Source organism: Tursiops truncatus, chromosome 7, assembly GCF_011762595.2.
Source record: "Tursiops truncatus isolate mTurTru1 chromosome 7, mTurTru1.mat.Y, whole genome shotgun sequence".
Lineage (NCBI taxonomy): Eukaryota > Metazoa > Chordata > Mammalia > Artiodactyla > Delphinidae > Tursiops > Tursiops truncatus.
The window spans coordinates 89117427-89138321 of NC_047040.1; the positions used below are offsets into that span (position 1 = coordinate 89117427).

The window sequence follows — 20895 nt, forward strand, 5'->3', positions numbered from 1 at the left end:
CAAATGCAGACTTTAGTAATGCCAACCTGAAGCCTCCCTACATGACAAAGTATTGGAAACTGCTTTGCAATGCCAAAAATCTCGAAATTTGTCTGACACTGCTGATAGATGGTCTCTGTTTATGACAGTGGTTATGATACTTGAATTATGTTGTCATTTGAAGTCACTGAGGCTCTTTAAGATGTTTTTGTGATTATTGCAGTGATAATTATTCAAGCTTCTGTTATGTCTGTGCCAATGCATCTTGAGTGAACAATATAGGCTGTTTTGATTTTATCTTATTTTGTATAAAGTAAGCATGACTGTAGAAAAAGGTATTTTTTGAATAGAATGCTCTTAAAATATTGTCAATTGTCTTTATTCCATTGGACATTATGTCCTGTTCTATGTAGAGCAGTAGTTCTAATGGAGCAAGGCCATGTCTACACATACAGAAAAATAATGTGGAAAATGATTCCAAACCAATCTTTATCATAAATCAGACTCATCATATTTTTAAAAATGATTTTGTGACCCCCAAGGAATGACCATCCTTTCTTTCTCTCAGCCAAAATGTATTATATAGGCAGATTTTGCCTAATTATTTTATATATGGAAAAAAATGTTTCTGACACTGTTTTATCACCATCTTGTATCAAATCTAAGTAATTTTTAGTTTTGTGCGTTAATATATAGCTGATAAGGATGTACATCAAAGAGTATCTTTTCATTTAAATGTTTCCCTATACTAAAAATTATATGTTTTTGTATATGTACACTATACTATATATATGCACTATACATACTATATATATACTCCCTACATACAAATGAGTTCCATTCAGAGAGCATGTTCGTAAGTCCAATTTGTTTGTAAGTAAAACAAAGTTAGCCTAGGTACCCAACTAACACAATCAGCTATATGGTACCATACTGAAATAGGTTTATAATAATTTTCACACAAATAATACATAAAAAACAAACACAAAAAATAGAGAAAACTTTTTTTTTTTTGGAAGATGTTGGGGGTAGGAGTTTATTAATTGTTTGTTTTTGCTGTGTTGCGTCTTCATTTCTGTGCATGGGCCTTCTCTAGTTGTGGCAAGCGGGGGCCACTCTTCATTGCGGTGTATGGGCCTCTCACTATTGCGGCCTCTCTTGTTGCAGAGCACAGGCTCCAGACGGGCAGGCTCAGTAGTTGTGGCGCACGGGCTTAGTTGCTCCGCGGCATGTGGGATCCTCCCAGACCAGGGCTCAAACCTGTGTCCCCTGCATTAGCAGGCAGATTCTCAACCACTGCGCCACCAGGGAAGCCCAGAGAAAACATTTTTAATCTTACAGTACAGTACCTTGAAAAGTATAGTAGTACAGTAAGTATAACAGCTGGCATACAGGAGCCAGCAGTGAGTGAACAGGCAAGAAGAGTAACTGACTGGAGTACGGAGAGGAGGTGGGGGAGGGTAGAGCTGAAGGATCTTCAGCAATAGGAGACGGAGGGCAAGCTGCTTTTTCACTCATGCCTGACATTCAGTACCAGCTACATCACCGCTGCTTATACGCTTGCTTCCGGACATCCTGGGCTTGAAATAAAAATACTGTACTCTATACAATACTGTACAGTAAAGTACACAAAAGCACAACCACTTGTAGAGGATACAGGCACGTGACAAAGTACACCAGGCACGTGAACTAACTTATGTGATAGGACATGCAAACACACGTTGGCATCTTTGAAAGTTCGCAACTTGAAAGTTCGTATGTAGGGGACTGTATATATATTTATCTTACATATTTCGGTTTGGTTTAATATCAAACACTTCTAAAAACTAGGCCATGTTTGCCCATATCATGAAAAAACCCATATTGGTTGGAAAATATTTTATTTTTAGAAAGTTTCAGTTGGTTTTATTGTTTAATGTTTTAACAAATATAAGAAATGGTAAACAATGCTTTAAGCCTAAAAAAGAATAAAAGTTAATTCAATACTTGTGTTCACCATTCAACAATGTTTGAAATCTATTTCTCTATTTTCAGATAGTATTTTGTTTCTTCTACGTTTATATTAGGGGTATTTATTTTTGGAATTCTATGGAAAAAAGTGAATCTTAGTATTTAATTTTTCTTTATTTGAATTTTTCTTATTCTACCACCTACTGAATGGCATGCTAATTTGTACATTTCTTCTTATAACCAGATGATTCATGCAAACTGACTTGTGAAAATGGAGGAAGATGCATTTTAAATGAGAAAGGTGATTTGAGGTGTCACTGTTGGCCTAGTTATTCAGGAGAGAGATGTGAAATCAACCACTGTAGCAACTACTGTCAAAATGGAGGAACTTGCATGCCATCAGCTCTAGGTAAATAATTGAGTGGCATTGTATATTCAGATCATCTGTAATTTTCCTTATATGTGAAAAATCTACAGAAAATACTTAATGCTATGAATATAATTCCTATTGTCTTAACAAATACATTAACAAAAATTAAATCTAATAATTAATTCAACGTAATCAGTGGCATTTTTTCTAAATTGAGTATATCAATCGAAGTCCAAGTCACAAAAATTAACAATAATAATGATGATTATCTTGTGTTAAGTGCGTGCCATTGACAGGGCTCAGTGCTTATAGATATTCTGACTCTGGCTTAAAATGATGAGGCAAAATCAGTTTTAGAAGCCTTATCTATTTGACTCCAAAATCTGTTTGTTTTTTTTTAATTGAAGTTTGCCTGATGCTAAAACTCATGTTATTAAAAATTAGATTTATTTTAAATATATACATACTATATCAGTACATCTTAGAGCATCATAATTTCCATCTAAAATCATAACTACTCTGTTGTCATTGCAATGTAGTATATTCAAAACATATTGCTTTGAAAACATCAGTTTACTACATATTCGGATATACTTGAGATTCTTACTAATTTATGCTATATCTATGCTCGCAAAAAGTGTTTTCTACAGCACATAAGTGAATACTAAAACATATTTTCCTACTGACTTCTATTAAATTTAAAATATGTTCCCACTGGAAAAAAATTAACCATAATACATAATAGAAATATAATTTGCAAATTCCAGTATTAGTGCAAAGAAGATTATGCAACTATTAGAGTGAAATCTATGTACATTTAATTTTCCTACGATAACTGCAGATTTAGGTAGTCAGATAGAAAAGCAATCCATATGATCTTCACATCCCCTATGTGGTTAATTTCTTTCTTACTGGGATTTCTCACTGCTTCTATTGCTTAAGCTATTCTTTGAAGTATTTAGCATAATGCTAACAAAGAGCCACATGAAGCAGCATTTTCAATGGAGTTCAGGAGAAGCAAGCTGTTTTCTGATTTGCATTCTAAGAGTAAAAACAATACTACTTCTTTGATAGTTTGATAATTTGATACCTATAAATATTTTGGACTTATGATTAATTGATAATTAAGATAATTGTAACTACTCAATAGAATTCTGAAAAAATATTCAGCAGGTTGATTGAACTAAAAGAGGCACTAGGAGTCTTACTACATATATTCATTCTGCCGGAGGGGGAGCTAGTCCATAAAGTATATTCTATTGCTGTGGGAAAAACTGTAGTACTGAGACCTTCATTGACTATGCAAATGAGAATCCATTGAATGTACAGTAAAAGAGTGTGACCTGTAATTATATTTTAGCAACAAACATACCACTTAGCTTTAGGGAAGAAGCTTCTCTTATGCAAATGAGTTGTTTAAGAGTTTTATTATTTAATTGTTAACTTAATTTTCTCATTAAGATAAAAAAATCTTTGGGTTCTGACCAGATGATTTTCTTATATTTACCTTTGGAAATATTTAAGCCAGCTAGATAAAGAGTTTGGCACTCCAAACTATGGCTACCTATTCAACCTGCAATCAATGCACAGGGACAAATCTCTGTGAAACATTGAATTTGCTATCCTATTAATGGATCCTGAAATATATATAAATACAGCACAACTTTTGATGTTTCATTCAAATCATTTGTCCAGACCTTGCTGCATTCTTAAAATCCATAGTATATCAAGTTTATCTATGCACCCAGAGTATTAGATCTTGATTTACATAGATAATATGTTCAGAAAAAATTATATTTCAAATTAGTAATATAAATGAGTTCTCATATGAATTCAACTTGAGATATAGCCATGTAGTTTATTGTCTTATAGCATCTAATAATTAATAATAATATAATAGCTAATTAAGTCATTTACAAAGCATTTTTCACTTTTAAAAATGTGGTTTTATAAAACATTGTTTGGTATTATAGACTGTAGAACCTCATTATCTCCACACAAATGTTAATTTGTGAAACAAATCCCAGTGGGCAACTCATAGATTTATTCATTGTCGGTTTACTTACAGTTAAGCCTTTGGCAAACTCCTATGTGGACACTATGTAACTAGGGTTTGGGGCAGCCTTAATTAAACTTTATAAGTTTGTGACAGTTGTATAGAACTATAATAATTGAACAAAGGAAATGTCACCAGTTAATTAAAGGCACACATCTGAGAGGCGTAATTAAAATTTTACATGTAGGAATGAATTTTTCCTCATTCCTTAAGGTTTTTTGTAATAAAGAAAACTAAAAACTAGATATATGAGCTGTATCCATATAAGAAGGTACTACAAAATGAAATAGGTTGACATTGATTATATCAACAAGGATCCATGTAGTTAATTTCTGTGACCTGCTCCTAGGAGGCTACATTTAAGATAAAGTTTACATTGGCAAAGCAATGGAAAATAGAATAAAGCATTGAATTATTCAGTCATTTTATGTAGAAAGTAGAGTATAATTTATGGAATTATTTTTTCATCACAGATGTAATGGATATTTATGTAATTATATGTACAATTAATCTTCACTTTTATGAATATTTATTCTCTATGTTCATTCTGTGTGGTATTTTCCATACTCTTACAGGTCTGTTATTTAGACTTTTGATGTTTCTATCAAAATGAATCAGGGTTTTCTACACAACTGATTTAGAGGAATGGAGCAAGAAATTTTGTAAATTTGGGAAAATATTCTCAAATACTCCCACTCAAAGTTTGGAATTATGCATAAAGGAAGGCAATTCTAATTTGGGAAGTTTGAATATATGTAAAACTGGCTACGTGAAGAGATGATGGTGCAATTTTTTATAGTAGGCAATTCATTTGTATTGAAGTATTTAAATGAATTCAGCAAGAAGACAGCAGAAGCTCTCTTTGTGTTGCCCTCTGTCACCACATCTGTGTATTTTGGCAGTGGAAGATTTTATTCCCAGAAATGAAGCCGGAGGAAAGAGGGCTCTCTTGAGGAAAGAAAAAAATCAAAATCTTCTCACTGCAATGGAAAGGGCCCTTATAATAGCCAAGTAGATGGAGATAATTTTCTATCTCATTTATTCAAGATCTTTCTATCCAGGCCACTGCCCCAAATATGATGGTAGCATATGTGACTGCCATCAATTATGATCAGATATGACTACCCTAAAAATGTTTGCTCAAAGGCAGGTTAAGCTAGGAAATTTGGGGCACCTTTGAAACAGCATGAAACAGATTATGAAACATATATACTGATGTCTCTCAAGTCACATATGTATCTGGGCTGTAAAGTACACAGTCACCTAATTAATATCTTGATAAAGGGTGAACATACATTTAAACAGTCCCGCTTAGTTTTTCTTTCACTTTATATTTAAATGAGGGCTGTTTTTAATTTAAATTAAGCTTGATGTCTTAGCTCCCTTAACATAGATATTGATTATATTTAGAAAGTGGTAAAAGCTGGATATTTGGTCCTATTTGCTTTTTAAGAATCCAAGAGAATAAGTCGAAAATATAAAATTGAAAACATAAAATAGTTCATATAGTTTAAAAAATAAGTGACATAGGAATATGTAGCTTTGACAAATCAATGGAAAAAAACCAAAAAAACATAAGGAGCAAGTGGCAGAACATGAACATATATGAACACAAACGTATATAAAAAACAGAGAAAAGTGGGAAAAGAGGGAGGAGGAGCCCAGTCACACACAGGTGAAACCAGCATCCTTAAATCAGTACCAGAAGAAAATGTTCATGGTACAAGCCTTGCAGCAAGCAATTCTGAATTACTCAGCAGGAGTTGCAGGGCAGAAATAGACACACATGTAGAGAACAAACGTACGGACCCCAAAGGGGGGAAAGCAGCAGTGGGGTGGTGGTGGTGGGATGAATTGGGAGATTGGGATTGACATGAATACACTAATATGTATGAAATGGATAACTAATAAGAACCTGCTGTATAAAAAAATTAAATAAAATTCAAAAATTAAACAAAAAACAAAACAAACAAAAAAGTTCCAATGTCCTTTAACTAAATAATGTCACTTTTAGAAATATATTCCAAAGGTTACATAATAATAAAAAATAAAATATTTAGAAGTGAAAATGTTCAATGTAGTATTGTTCATAATATAGAATTGGAGATAAAAACCTAAATTCAAGTAGTTAATATATAAAATATAGCATATCTAAAAGATGAATGTTACACGATAAACAAAACTATAATTTTAAACTATATAATAATAGAGAAAAATATTCACATTTTATTTTAAAGTTAAAAAGCACAAGAAAAAACCTGCTTGTATACTATGAGCCCAATATGAAAAAATTGCATATGTAATAGGTCCTTCATTATACTTCTGTATTTTCTAAATATTCAACCATGCTTTATTGTTAGAATCAGAAATTAAAATAACACTACTTATTATCATTGTCAGGATCATGATAATTAATATGTATTGAACTGCTTACTAAGTGCCAGGCACTGTTCTTGGCCCTTGAATCTTCATAACAATGAAAGTACGATTCTCTTTAACTGTGCTGCTGGCTTCATGAGTCATAGTTACTGGTTCGTTTGGACCATATGGTGAGAGCAGTACTGAACCATTTAGTCTTATAGCTCTCTAAGCTAATGTCAGAAGGCTTGAGTTGGCTTACTTATATTCACAGAAAAGACAAAAATGTTTCAGTCTCATCTCCACAATGTTGGCTAAAAATGAACGTTCCATAAATATAAATAGATTGTGACCTATAATTTGAAACATGTCAGAATATATTAAATAGTATCTGGGGGGAGCTGGATAAAGCCCACGGTTCTTTATTTTCTTTGTCAGGCTTTGCTCAATAGTTCTCTGTAATCTTTGTAATACTTAAGACTACCCAACAGCTATAGTCAACTTGCTAAAATTATGTATAAATGGGCACTCACTTTCAGTCCAGGAAAACATTATATTAAGTGGAAAATTAGAATGTCAAATCTCTTTATCAAAAAGACTAGCAATTTTTTAAAGCATTCAAAACTTTTGTTACTTGAATCTAAGTCAGAAGTGAAGCCAGATTTCACCAAGGAGAGCAGTCTTGGGGGTTAGAGGTCAGGAGACAGGCTTTCGGATTTTAATCCAGTAAGTAACTGAATGATGCTATGATGATTTGTTTCTTGGCTTATTATTTTATTCTGTAGGAAGGAACAAGAACGTAGCTTTTGGGCTTCCCTGGTGGCGCAGTGGTTGAGAGTCCGCCTGCCGATGCAGGGGACACGGGTTCGTGCCCCGGTCCGGGAGCATCCCACATGCCGCGGAGCAGCTGGGCCCGTGAGCCATGGCCGCTGGGCCTGTGCATCCAGAGCCTGTGCTCCGCAACAGGAGAGGCCACAACAGTGAGAGGCCCGTGTACCGAAAAAAAAGAAAAAAAAAGAATGTAGCTTTTGTCCAAATAGTAAAGACGTTTTTACTAAAGATGCTTACTTTTAGATAGCATTTTCAGAGAACATTAAATGTAAATGTGTATAAATATGCCCTGCAGTTTAAATGTCAATTAAATGTTTTTATTACTTAGACTCAATGTGTGTGTCAGACTACTTGAACTAAACAATGACTGAATGCATAGAAAACTAGTTAGGTATAAAATGTTATAACCAGGGACAAAAATTTACAAGCACAAGACCAAGTTAAACAAGGTAAGCAGCATGGCTCACATAGAAAAATGAGTATGAATTCAAATAAATTGCTTAAAAAGAGAACCAATCAATAATGTTCACTAGCAGATATCTACCACTCAGAAATAATAAGTATAGTCATGGTCTCCTAAGAAATTCACATGTAATTACTTTTACTAGCATTCTTTCATCACAATCAACCACATTTTTTTCTTAAATTTAATTTTTTAATTTTATTTTTTATTAAAGTATAATTTACAATGTTATGTTAGTTTCAGGTGTAAAGTGAAATTACAGCAAAGTAATTCAGTTATATATATATATATATATATATATATATATATATATATATATATATATATATTCTTTTCCAGATTCTTTTCCCTTAAAAATTACTACAAAATGCTGAGTAAACCATACATCTTCAGGTGTTGTGTTTAGATAGAAAAAAGAGTTATAATTTATTTGTCCAATATTGAGCAGAGAGGTTATTTTGCCTACTAAAATCATACAATATCAATTAAATTAAACTGATGAGTAGCATTTTTTGTTGTTGTTTTTGGTTTTGGGGGGTTTTTTGCGGTACGCGGGCCTCTCACTGTTGTGGCCTCTCCTGTTGCGGAGCACAGGCTCCGGATGCGCAGGCTCAGCGGCCATGGCTCACGGGCCCAGCCACTCCGTGGCACGTGGGATCTTCCCAGACCGGGGCACGAACCCGTGTCCCCTGCATCGGCAGGCGGACTCTCAACCACTGCGCCACCAGGGAAGCCCAGATGAGTAGCATTTTTATAATCAGCTTAAAAACTGTTTATTAAATAAATCTAGCTTTTAAAGATACACTTACAGTTTTAAATCAAGTTATTGAAAAATGCCAACAACATACACCTTAATAATATTCAAATGAAAATATATGCTTTTGAGAAACATATTGATTGATATATTACTTGACTTAAACCTACCCAGCAAATTTTACTCTAAAATTATTAGCAAGTATGCAGTAATTCAATAATTATAACATTTTGAAAATTTTACAAACATAATTATTGTCATATTATAGTGACTACTATAATTGAATTCTCAATTCAGGTGCCAAGGATTCTAGTAACTTCCTTAATTATATTATTTTATTTAATTTGAAACACTCTATGTGGCATTTTTTAGATGTAAGCTAGCATGATTAAGTAAGAAAACTAACATCTGAGAACATAGATTATGTCAAAAGTCAGTTCTCTAAGACATTGTCTATTATCACTGAAAATCATCAGTATTGTCTGCCCATATCAGAGAAATTTCTGTGAGTATATAATTAAAGATAGCATAAAGTTAAAGATTCATTTATCTAGATGTAAATTGTAACCACGTCACATAAATTCAATGCTCATTTAACAGGGACTAGTGATAAATCTTTATGATATCCATATAATTACTTATATAATAGAAAAGATTTCATTGTTATGTATATTAAAATATACTGTTTTGAACTGATATATATAGATTACCTATAGGCATGTTTTGTTCAAAAGAATGAAAATGGAAAAAATATGCATCAGGATTCCATATGGAGTTTCTTAACAAAGGCAAATGTACTCAGTGAAGTTTAAATAACAACCAAAATTGAGGATTTGTTTAATAGCAATACTAAGAGTAATAATAATGCCAATGCTACTATTACTAATAAACCTACAATTACTGAGTACTTGCTATGTGGCAGGCATTGTGACAAGTGTTTTACCAGCACATGGCAGGCATTGCTATCACCATTTTGCAGAATGAGATCCAGAAGGAGATCCAGTGAGGATGTCTAAGTTTTCCAAAGCCACACAATTAATAAATATCTAACCAGGTTTCTTTCTCAGGTCTTCCTGATTTGAAAAAAAAAAAAAAAACAAGTAATTTAACTTTGTACCAAATTTATTTAATTACTATTAAATATTCTTATGAAATATTTTAGAATCAACCATTTTTACTGAGACCGTGATTTTTGGTATATAAGGGCCATGCAAGAACAATGAAGTTTAGAGAACTCTATGAGATTCCAAGGCATTTCCATTTTTTCTTATGAACATTATAATCTTCAGTTGTGCTAACAGATATTACTAATATTTATCATTGACTATAGATGGTTAGTGATTCTAGTTATGTATTTACCATGTTTGACATCAGCTATTACTGGTTACCTAGTTAAATTTCAAGAGTTTATTATTAATTTATGTTGTATGAAAATTTGCTACAACAGTTTATATGAGATAAGCTTCCATTTATCTATAAACAGAAGTAATATATAACTACATTAACCTCCATTTATTATAAGCATACATCTAGCAAGGCACTTTGTTAACGTGTAGTGTGGAACTTAATATGGCACTGGGAGAGCCTTCAGTCTAGTGAAATCATGTGTGCTACTGAGGACAATGTTTATGAGAGGAATTTTCTCTCTTAGGGAGTCATGGGAGGAGTAGATGAACCTGTTGAACAGGCAGAGATACCCACACAGGGACGTAAAACAGGGAGTGAGAATGAAGGTCTGAAATTTAGGAAGGAGAATGAGCCCAGAGTCAAAAAATCGAGACTGAGACATTCATATAGGGAGATCATTACTGAAGCCATGAAACTGGATAATATCACCAGAAAGAGATAGAAAGAGAACATAAAGGCAATTATAAAAGAGCAGTCAGAGAAAAAGACAGGGAAATCCACAATGCTAGTGTCTTAGAAGCCAAGTGGAGATAAAATTTTCAAGTGTAGATATTAATAAATGTAAAATTATGGAGAAAATTTGAGGAAGAGGATGATTGAGGAGAAATCTAGATTTAGGAATTAAGAGATTAGAGGTAAGCTTTGCAAGAGTACACAGATATACAGTAAAGACAACACCAACATTACCTTCTCCATTCCTAATCCTTTCTTACCAAGAGGGAATCAGAGTTGATTTGTAGGAGCAGTACTTACATGTTGAGAAATCTGGCCTGTCTTCAGAGGGAACAAAGAGAAGCAACAGATTGACCCACTATTTTGTATATTAAAAAATAAAAACTACAAACCCAGTGAAGGATTGGAATGTGACTTTATGATCGAGGATTTTACTTTGTCATATATTGGTAGAATTAGAAGCAGTAAGTGTAGCTTTCTTTTGAAAAAAGCTCGAGAATGTACCAAAATTTGAAGTTATACAAGTAGATAGATGTGGCAAATATTAGGTTTGTTTTTGTTTGTGTTGTGTGTGTGTTCTTTCTTTTAATGTGTAGGATTAAGCATATTTAGAAGATAAAGAAGACAGAAGGACCCATTCTTCAAAGTTTAAAAATGTTGGAGTTTGAGATGAAGTTTGTGGGGAATATCTGTTCTATCCCAGCACTGCCACATAAACAAATTCAAATTTAATTGTATCTTAAATAAATAATGGAGATAAAGTGTGTAATTTAAGAAAATTTTCAGAATGATTTTTCTAGAATGTTACAGTGCCTTTGTAGACAGGGTCACAGAGTAAGTCATACCTGTAAGTGGTGAATCTCAGTAGGAATAACAATAATATTCAGAGCTAAAATGTAACTGATTGCTTTCTATGTGCCTGGCACAGTGAGAAATGTTTCTCATTTATTCTATGTGATTCTACACAACAACCCCATGAAGTAGGTACTATTATTATCCCCATTTTTACACATGAGGAAATAAACAGAGAGCTGATATTTGCGCATGGTCCCACACCAGTAACTGGCACAGATAGTCTGTGAATCCAGGCAGTCTGACAACCTACACTGTTAAAGTCTTAGCTAAGAATGCTATAGGAACTAGACTGATTAGAGCCAGCAAACCCCTCCTTCCCCTTCTTCCTCAGGTCAATTGATGCTCTTTCTGATTGGGCTACCTTTACCGGCTGTCAGCTCCCCAGCTCCCTGGATGCATCACTGCTATAAATCCATACCTTAATCATTGTAACAGTGCTGTTTCCTTTTCAAATGTCAAAATCAAATTCAGCTACCTAAAAAATATTTATAAAATGAATCCAGTGCAACTTGTTAGGGTGCACCCAGAGCGATTCTTGAAAATATTAGCTGGAACCCGTTATAAAATTCTGCAGCTGATGGTTCATTTCCCATCAGCAAACAAAAGATCTGCTGTATCACCACACTGTTTCAAGTTACATAATATTCTCCTGAATATGAAGATTTATACTTACCAAAAATAAATCTCTTCAAAGGAAGAGAAAGAGGAGCTTTTTGAAAATAATTCAGCTGGAATCTAAATGATGAGAGGCATATTCTAGCTGGGGGACAACCTGGTCACTCTGCCCTAGTTTCAAAACAACTGTAGATGAGATGAAAGCATGGTGTCCTCTCTCTGAGCGACTGGAACAGAGGAATTTTCAAGTGCCTTAACAGGTTGGGTTTATTTCTTTCAAACTTCTTTTCACTTTTTTTACTCCTAGTTTCTTAAACAAAAAGAAAAACACCTAGAAATTAAGGTAGAAAAACTTAAATCTACAATGTATAAGTTGTACATTGTATGACACTTTTTCTGATTGTTCTAATGCATTTTGATTTCCCCTTATACTTTCTGTACTGTTTGTTTCACATTTAGCTCATGTTAATTTGTGTTCCTGATTGTATGTTCTATTTCTCTGGAAGTTGTTCACTGGTTCTCATTGATGTAGATGAATTACTTCTTTTATTCAGAGCTTTCATTTTCCTTAGTGACTATGTTCTAACAATTATCTATCCTCTTCATCTTCTACCATTATTCTCGTTTGTGTCTATTTGTCTGTATGTAAGCAACAGCTAGAAAACTCACTACTTTTATAAGAAAAATACTTAGCTAAAAGTTTTAAAGCTGTTTTCTGGCAATAAAAAAATATGAGGTTATTTTATACACATTACAGCTTTTAATGTATATAAATTTTACCTTGTTTCTTAACCTATTAATAGGCATTTATCTGCCACCAAACTAAAAACATGTATAAATAAGTTTTAAAGCAATAGTACCCACTGTAAAAATGTATATATCTTTCTTCCTTGAGAAGCAATAGCTTCTAGCATTTGTAAGTGTGTGGAGACCTTTCAAAGTAAACTAAATAAATAAATTGTGGAGCTCAATTTATTCATTTTCTTGGAAATGCAGGTGGATTTTATTTGGAGACGTTTTATTCACTTAAGAATGCTTTTCCAAAAATATATATGTATAGAATTGTCCTTCAAAGTAGAATGTAGAATCTATGGCAACAGAAAAAAACTTTTATCCTTTTACACTTCAAGTTTTAAGCCTTACACTTAATGCATTTTTCTGACATTCTAGTTATGTTGCATGTCTACAATGGTGAGAGAGGAGATGGTTGGATATTCTCTGATACTAGACAACTAAATGACATTTTCTGAGTCCTAGTTAACTAAGATCAATAACTGAATTTCTTTGTTATTCCCTTTCATGTTATTAGTTTATATTTGTACAACCTCTAAACTTTATTCTGCCCCCATTACAAATGGTAGCCATTCATTTTGCTTTGTTTTCCTTCACTTCTCCTGCAGAGATAATTCTAGACTCTATTTTCCACTCAGTTCTTGACAGTCCAGGCAGTTAGAGAGACTCATTCTTGAAATAACAGTTAACTGTGTTACATTCAAAACACCTTAAAGGATTGTTCACCTTTCATTGTGATGTTAGTTCCCACAGAACAAATAAAATATCCATAGATGATCTGTCAGATTTGCTATTGTGTGCTATTAACATTAGATTTCTTAAATCATCTTTAGACTACAAGTGACAGTCCTTCACCATGAATAAAAATATAAAATGAAATAAAATAGGATTCAGTAAGTGCTTATATACTAAATTCAGTATGTGTATTTATATCAAATAAAATAACTAATATTCATAAATCTTATTACAGATGACATGTCCACTTTAAACTTATTAAAATATTTATTTATAATAAGCCTAAGCTTATGTTTTATGTAGATACAGCAGTGATTGGTACCTGATGATTGAACACTGGGAAATATGATTGTCTCTATTTTATATTCTAATGGCCAACACAATCTGCATTACCACATGAATAGAACAAAAATAATTGAAAAGCAAAATGGACATGAAAACAGAAATACAAAGAATAACACAAGCACTTTAAAGCATAAAATGTGTGTATGCATGTATAATTGTTCATAAAATGAGCTCTGATTATTTTACCTGAAGTGAACCTGAGCGATCTTCTAACCCAGGCTTTGTTGGAATGTGGGGAAGCTGAGACACAGAGAGGTCATGTTACTGTGTAAAGTCGCAGATTAAGTAGTGGACAGACTTTGCCCCAAATAGTGACTTCTTGATTCTTACCTAGTGAAGATTCCATATAAGTAAACAATTTTGTCAACTAATTGCCTTTTCATTACCTTTTTTTCCCAATAGGGAGACCCACCTGCAGCTGTGCACTAGGGTTCACTGGACCAAACTGTGGTAAGACAGTCTGTGAGGATTTTTGTCAGAATGGAGGGACCTGCAGTGTTACTGCTGGGAACCAGCCTTACTGCGACTGCCAGCCTGAACACACTGGAGACAGATGTCAGTACTGTAAGTGAAAGCAACACCCACAAGACAGTCTGACAGCAGGCTGTGAGCTGTACATTAAGTAATCTTATCACCTAGAACTACACTCCCTCCATTACCTCAATTTCAGCCACGCCCTATTTTTCAAGTCCACCCCCTATCACCCCAAATCTAACAATTCTTTACGTTGTTCTTCATCCATCTCTTATTTTAAAGATTCTGTTCTTTCCTTTCCCAGCTTAGATTCCATGGTCCATCACTGCAGTCATTCCCTTGTATACACCCTTAACAATCTTGCTCCCTCTCCCCTCTCTTGTACTTTTCTAGAAAACCATAGCCATGGTTAAATCCAGTTCTTCTTCTGTCCTGAACTGGCACCCCACTGCTGAATGCAACTGAAAAAAAAAAAATAGACTGGTCTAACTTGAGGTTTTATCACTAATCTCATATGGGCATTTACTATGGTTTCCACTGTATTTCATTAATCCATTAACCCTCCTAGATGTCTGTGTCACATCTTCTCCTTTCCCCCCAAACCTTCAATACCTGTGCCCCAACTTTATTCTCAGCTTAGGAACTTGCTTCCTATTTCATTAATAAAAAAAGAAGCTGTCTAAAGAAAACTGCCACAAGCTCCCACCACCAGATCCCTCAAATTACTTTGTCCTACACCACATCCTTTGTCTTCCTTCTTACGACTAGGGACCCATGCGATGTCTAATGCTACACTGTCCACTCCTACATTATATCCCTCTTAGATACTCATGGACACATCTCATACAACTGTCCCCTCTTTCTTCTGCCTTATCAGTGTTTTTCTTTTTACCTACCTTTCTTTAGAAACTTTCCTTTGTGCTCACATCCCTTTCTAGCTACAACTTTATTTCCCTGCTCATTTGTTTTAACCTAAGGTATAGTTGCGCTACAATATTTTATTAGTTTCAGGTGTACAGCATAATGATTCAGTAATTTTATAGATTATATACCATTTAAAGTTATTACAAAATAATGGTTATAATTCCCTGTGCTGTACAAAGTATCCTTATCGCTTATCTTTTTTATACATAGTAGTTTGTAATCTGATACCCCTATCTTGCCCCTCCTCCCTTTCCTCTCCCCACTAGTTTGTTTTCTACATCCATGAGTCTGTTTCTGTTTTGCTATATACATTCATTTGTTTTATTCTTTAGATTCCACATATAAGTGATATCACACAGTATTTGTCTTTCTCTGTCTGACTTATTTCACAAGGCATAATATTCTCCAGGTCCATCTACATTGCTGCAAATGGAAGAATTTCATTCTTTTTTCGTGGCTGAGTAATATTCCATTGTATATATACATTTTCTTTATCTATTCTTCTGTTGATGGACACTTGGGTTGCTTCCATATCTTGGCTATTGTAAATAGTGCTGCTGTGAACATTGGGGTGCATATATATTTTTCAATTTTTCATTTTGTCCAGATATATACCCAGGACCAGAATCATATGGCAGTTCTATTTTTAGTTTTTGGAGGAACCTCCATACTGTTTTCCATAGTGGCTGCATCAATTTACATTCCCACCAACAGTGTACAAGAGTTCCCTTTTCTCCACATCCTCGATAATATTTGTTGTTTGTAGACTTTTCGATGATAGCCATTCTGACAGGTGTGAGGTGAGAGCTCGTTGTTTTGATTCACATTTCTCTAATAATTAGTGATGTTCAGAATCTTTTAATGTTAACCATCTGTATGTCTTATTTCAGAAAAATGTATTTTTGGGTCTTTTGTCCATTTTTTAATCAGGTCATTTGTTTTTTTAATGTTGAGTTGTATGAGCTGTTTATATATGTTCAATATTAACCACTTATCAGCCATATCATTTGCAAATATTTTCTCCCATCAGTAGGTTGTCTTTTCATTTTGTCAGTGGTTCCCTTTGCTGTGCAAAGCTTTTAAGTTTAATTAGGTCCCATTTTCTTTGGCCTTAGGAGACAGATCCAAAAAATATTGCTACAATTTATGTCAAAGAGTATCCTGCCTATGTTCTCTTAAAGTCTTATGGTTTCAGGCCTTACTTTTAGGTCTTTAAACCATTTTGAGTTTTTTTTTTACATATGGTGTGAGGCAGTGTTCTAATTTCATTGTTTTACATGTAGCTGTCCTGCTTTTTCAGCACCACTTGTTGAAGAGACTGTCTTTTCTCCATTGTATATTCTTGCCTCCTTTGTAGTAGATTGACTGTAGGTGCATGGAGTTATTTGTGGGCCCTCTATTCTTTTCCATTGATCTATGTGTCTGTTTTTGTGCCAGTACTACACTGTTTTGATTCCTGTAGTTTGGAGTATAGTCTGAAGTCTGAGAAGGTTATACCACCAGCTTTGCTTATTTTTCCCCCCTCAGGATTGCTTTAGCAATTTGGGGTCTTTTGTGGGTTCATATAAATGTTAGAATTATTTGTTCTAGTTCTGTGGAAAATGTTATGGGTATTTTGATAGGGATTGCATTACATCTGTAAATAGCTTTGGAAAGTGTGACCATTTTAACAATATTAATTCTTCCAATCCAAGATCATAGATATCTTTCCATTTCTTTGTATCATCTTCAATTTCTTTGAACAATGTTATATAGTTTTCAAAGTATAGGTCTTTCACCTCCTTAGTTAATTTTATTCTTAGGTATTTTATTCTTTTTGATGTGATTTTTAAAACGATTTTTGTTTGTTTTCTCTTTCTGATATTTCATTATTAGTGTATGGGAAAGCAACAGATTTCTGTATATTAATCTTGTATCCTGCAATTTTACTCAATTTGTTTATTAGTTCTAATAGTTTATGGGTGGAGGCTTTAGGGTTCTCTACATAGAGTATCATTGTCATCTGCAAATAGTGACAGTTTTACCTCTTCCCTTCCAATTTGGATACATTTTATTTCTTTATCTTGTCTGATTGCTGTGGATAGGCCTTCCAATGCTATGTTAAATAGAAGTTGTGAAAGTGGGCATCCTTTTCTGTTCCTGAATTTAAAGGAAAGACTTTCAGCTTTTCACTGTTGAGTATGATGTTAGCTGTGGGTTTGCCATGCATGGCCTTTATTGTGTTGAGATATGTTCCCTCTTTCACCATTTTGATGAGAGTTTTTATCAAGAATGGAAGTTGAATTTTGTCCAATGCTTTTTCTGTGTCAATTGAAATGAACATGTAATTTTTATGCTTCCTTTTGTTAATGTGGTGTATCAAATTGATATATTTGCAAATATTGAACCATCCATGTATCCCTGGAATAAATCCAATTTGATCATGCTATATGATCCTTCTTATATATTGTTGGACTTGGCTTGCTAATATTTTGTTGAAGATTTTTACATCAATATTCATCAAAGATGTTGGTGTCTTATTTTCTTTCTTTCTTTCTTTCTTTTTTTTTTGGTAGTGTCTTTGTCTGATTTTTGTATCAGGGTAATGGTGGCCTCATAGAATGAATGTGGAAGTGTTCTGTTCTCAATTTTTGGAATAGTTTGAGAAGTATATGTATTAGCTCTTCCTTATATGTTTAGTAGAGTTTTCCTATGAAGCCATCTGATCCTAGATTTTGTTTGCTGGGAGTTTTTTTAAAAATTATTATTATTATTAGAAATTCAATTTACTACTAGTGATCATTCTGTTCAAGTTATCTGTTTCTTCTTGATTTAGTCTTGGAGGTGATTTGTTTCTAGAAAATTGTCCATTTCTTCTAGATTGTCCAATTTGTTTGCATGTAACTGTTTGTCATTGGTATTGGTTGTTATTTCTCCTCTTTCATTTCTGATTTTATTTGTCTCCTCTCTTTTTTCTCAGTGAGCCTGGCTAAAGGTTTATCAATTTTGTTTATCTTTATCAAAAAACCAGCTCATGGTTTCATTGATTTTTTCTAGTTTTTTGTCTCTGTTTTATTTATTTACTCTTTGATCTTTATTATTTCCTTCCTGATACCCTTATGGGCATTTCAGGGTATATGACTCTTTATTTTTCTCTTGCTGCCTTTAGAATTATGTCTTTATCTTCAACTTTTGCCATTTAATTATTTGTCTTTGTATAGGTCTATGTTTCACTTCATCTTGTTTGGGACCCTCTGTGCTTCCTATATCTGTTTCCTTCTTCAGGTTTTGGAAGTTTTCAGCCATAAGTTCCTCAAATATATTTTCAATCTCTTTCTCTCGCTCTTCTCCTTCTGGGATCCCTATAATACAAATGTTGGTATGCTTAACATTATCACAGAGCTCTCTTAAACTGTTTTCACTTTTTTTAAAACTTGTTTTTCTTTTTGCTGCCCTGATTGGGTGATGTCCAATCTTCTATCTTCCAGATCACTTATGATTCTTCTCTATTACTTACTCTGTTCATTCCTTCTACTGTGTTTTTATTTCAGTTATTGAATTCTTCATTTCTGATTGGGTCTTTTTTATATTTTCTTGTTCCTTGTTAAAATTTTCACTGTGTCTATCTATTAGTTTCCCTATTCAGTTAACATTCTTATTACCAATGCTTTGAATTATTTATCTGGTAAATTGTTTATTTCTGTTTCATTATTTTATTTCATGGTTTGTCTCTTCCTTTTTCAGTTGAGAATATTTCCCTCCCTTTTCATTTTGCTTAACTTTCTCTGCCTCTATGAATTATGTGAAACAATTACCTGTTTCAGTCTTGAGGGTGTTCTTATATGGAAACATTTCTATACAGACTGTGTGTGTTCAGTGCCTTTGGTGGCAGAGCTGGATTTGTCCTGTATGCAAGTCATGTCTTTCCTTAGGGTGTGCTGGCAGCTATCACCTTGGTAGGGGATGGGGCTGGAGATGGAGGGGCTTCAGCTGGAGCTGGGTGTAAGGCAAGAGTTTCTCTCTGCTCGATGGACATATTGGCCCTATCAGGGCTGGGGTCTGATCCCAAGTTGCTGAAGCAAAAGCCATGAAGGTCATCCCCAAGGTACCTCAGTTTCCTTTAAGTGTGTGCTTTCCCCTCTCACAGCCCTGGGACCCTCTCCCCAGAGTAGGGTAGTGTCAAAGCAAGGGGGTCTCACATGGGCTGTCAGCCCATGCCTGTCTCAGACAGAGGTTCAAGCTGTCTCTGATGCACTGCCTGTGCAGGCATCAGCAGTTATTTCCCTCACTCTGTTCAGATGCAGCTTCAAGTCCAAGTCCCCTTTGTCCCTCAAAGCCAATGACTCCCCATGGCCTCTATTGCCAATGCCCTGTTGTAGAATCACACTGCAGGGAAGGTGAGGCCTACATGGACTCTGCATATGTGGGGTGTGGGCTTTGGTAGAGCAGCCACTGTCAGAGATCTGGGTGGCTTCTGAAGCACTGCTTGAGTAATTGCCAACGATGGCCATGGCTGCCCCATCCAGGCTCCACCCTGTGACCTGTCGCCTCCGTGTCCCATAGTTAAGTTTTTCTCCCCAGTTGTGGCAGCCCCAGATTGAATGCTGCACTGTGACATGCAGCAAGCAGGGCTGGAGCATTTGCTCAGCTTGGGCTTGGCATATGCACAGAGGTGGTAAGAAAGCCAGCCGGGAGATTTCAATCTGCCATTTCTGCTCTGCCTTGGGGGGTTAGCCGATATGCATACTCTCCTCAAAAGCAGCAGTTCCTACAGCCTGTAGCAGTTCCTACAGCCTGTAGCAGTTCCTACAGTCCCAGTGGTCTTCCAACTTACCAAGGGGGCTTATCTCCCCTGTGTAGGACTCAAGCACTAAGCACCCAATCCATGGCTCTCACAGCTCACTCCTCTAAAACACCCACCCCTTGATTTCCATATGACTCTGCACATTGGAATGGACTCAACAGCTTTTATAAAATACAGTTTACCAAGTTACTTCCAAAGACTTTGATCCTGGTAGCCTGGAATAGGACATCTATAACATTTAAAGTTTTCCAGGTATTTCACATATATGACTAAGATTGAGACCCACTACCTAGATGATTTCAACTAATTGCATGGCTTTTAATACCATCCAAATATGAATGATTCCAAATTTATATTTCTAGCTGAACTAGCTGTTGCCTGAATCCCAGATGTTTATACCTAAGTGTCTATTTTCTAAATTAACCTGATTTTCTCATCCAAAAATTTGTCTACCATAGTTTTCCCTGTGTTTGTAAAGGGAAATACTCATTGTCCAGGTCCAAAAATCTTGGAGTCACTTTTGACTCCTCTCTTTCTTTTATACCCCACCTTTATTCTCACATTTACCTTTAAAACATACCCAGAATCTGAATGCTTCCAATCACCTCTATTCTCATTACCCTTATAGAAGCTACCAATATCTCTTACCTGGATTATTACTAATTTATCTCCATGCTTCCTCTCTGCACCCTCTGTATTTATTCTCAAAACAGCAGCCACAGTTTTGTTTTATCCCCCCCAAAAAACTGAT

The 20895-nt window shown here is 34.6% G+C and overlaps 1 protein-coding gene across 1 annotated transcript in view; it reads left to right on the forward strand.

Moving 5' to 3' along the window:
- The window catches only part of LRP1B (LDL receptor related protein 1B), a 1432692-nt gene that overhangs the window by 1345284 nt on the left and 66513 nt on the right, over positions 1-20895 (forward strand). The window contains exons 83-84 of the mRNA XM_073806959.1: positions 2174-2338; positions 14366-14527. Of these exons, the coding sequence (XP_073663060.1) occupies positions 2174-2338; positions 14366-14527 (327 nt within the window). The remainder of the gene's footprint in view (positions 1-2173; positions 2339-14365; positions 14528-20895) is intronic.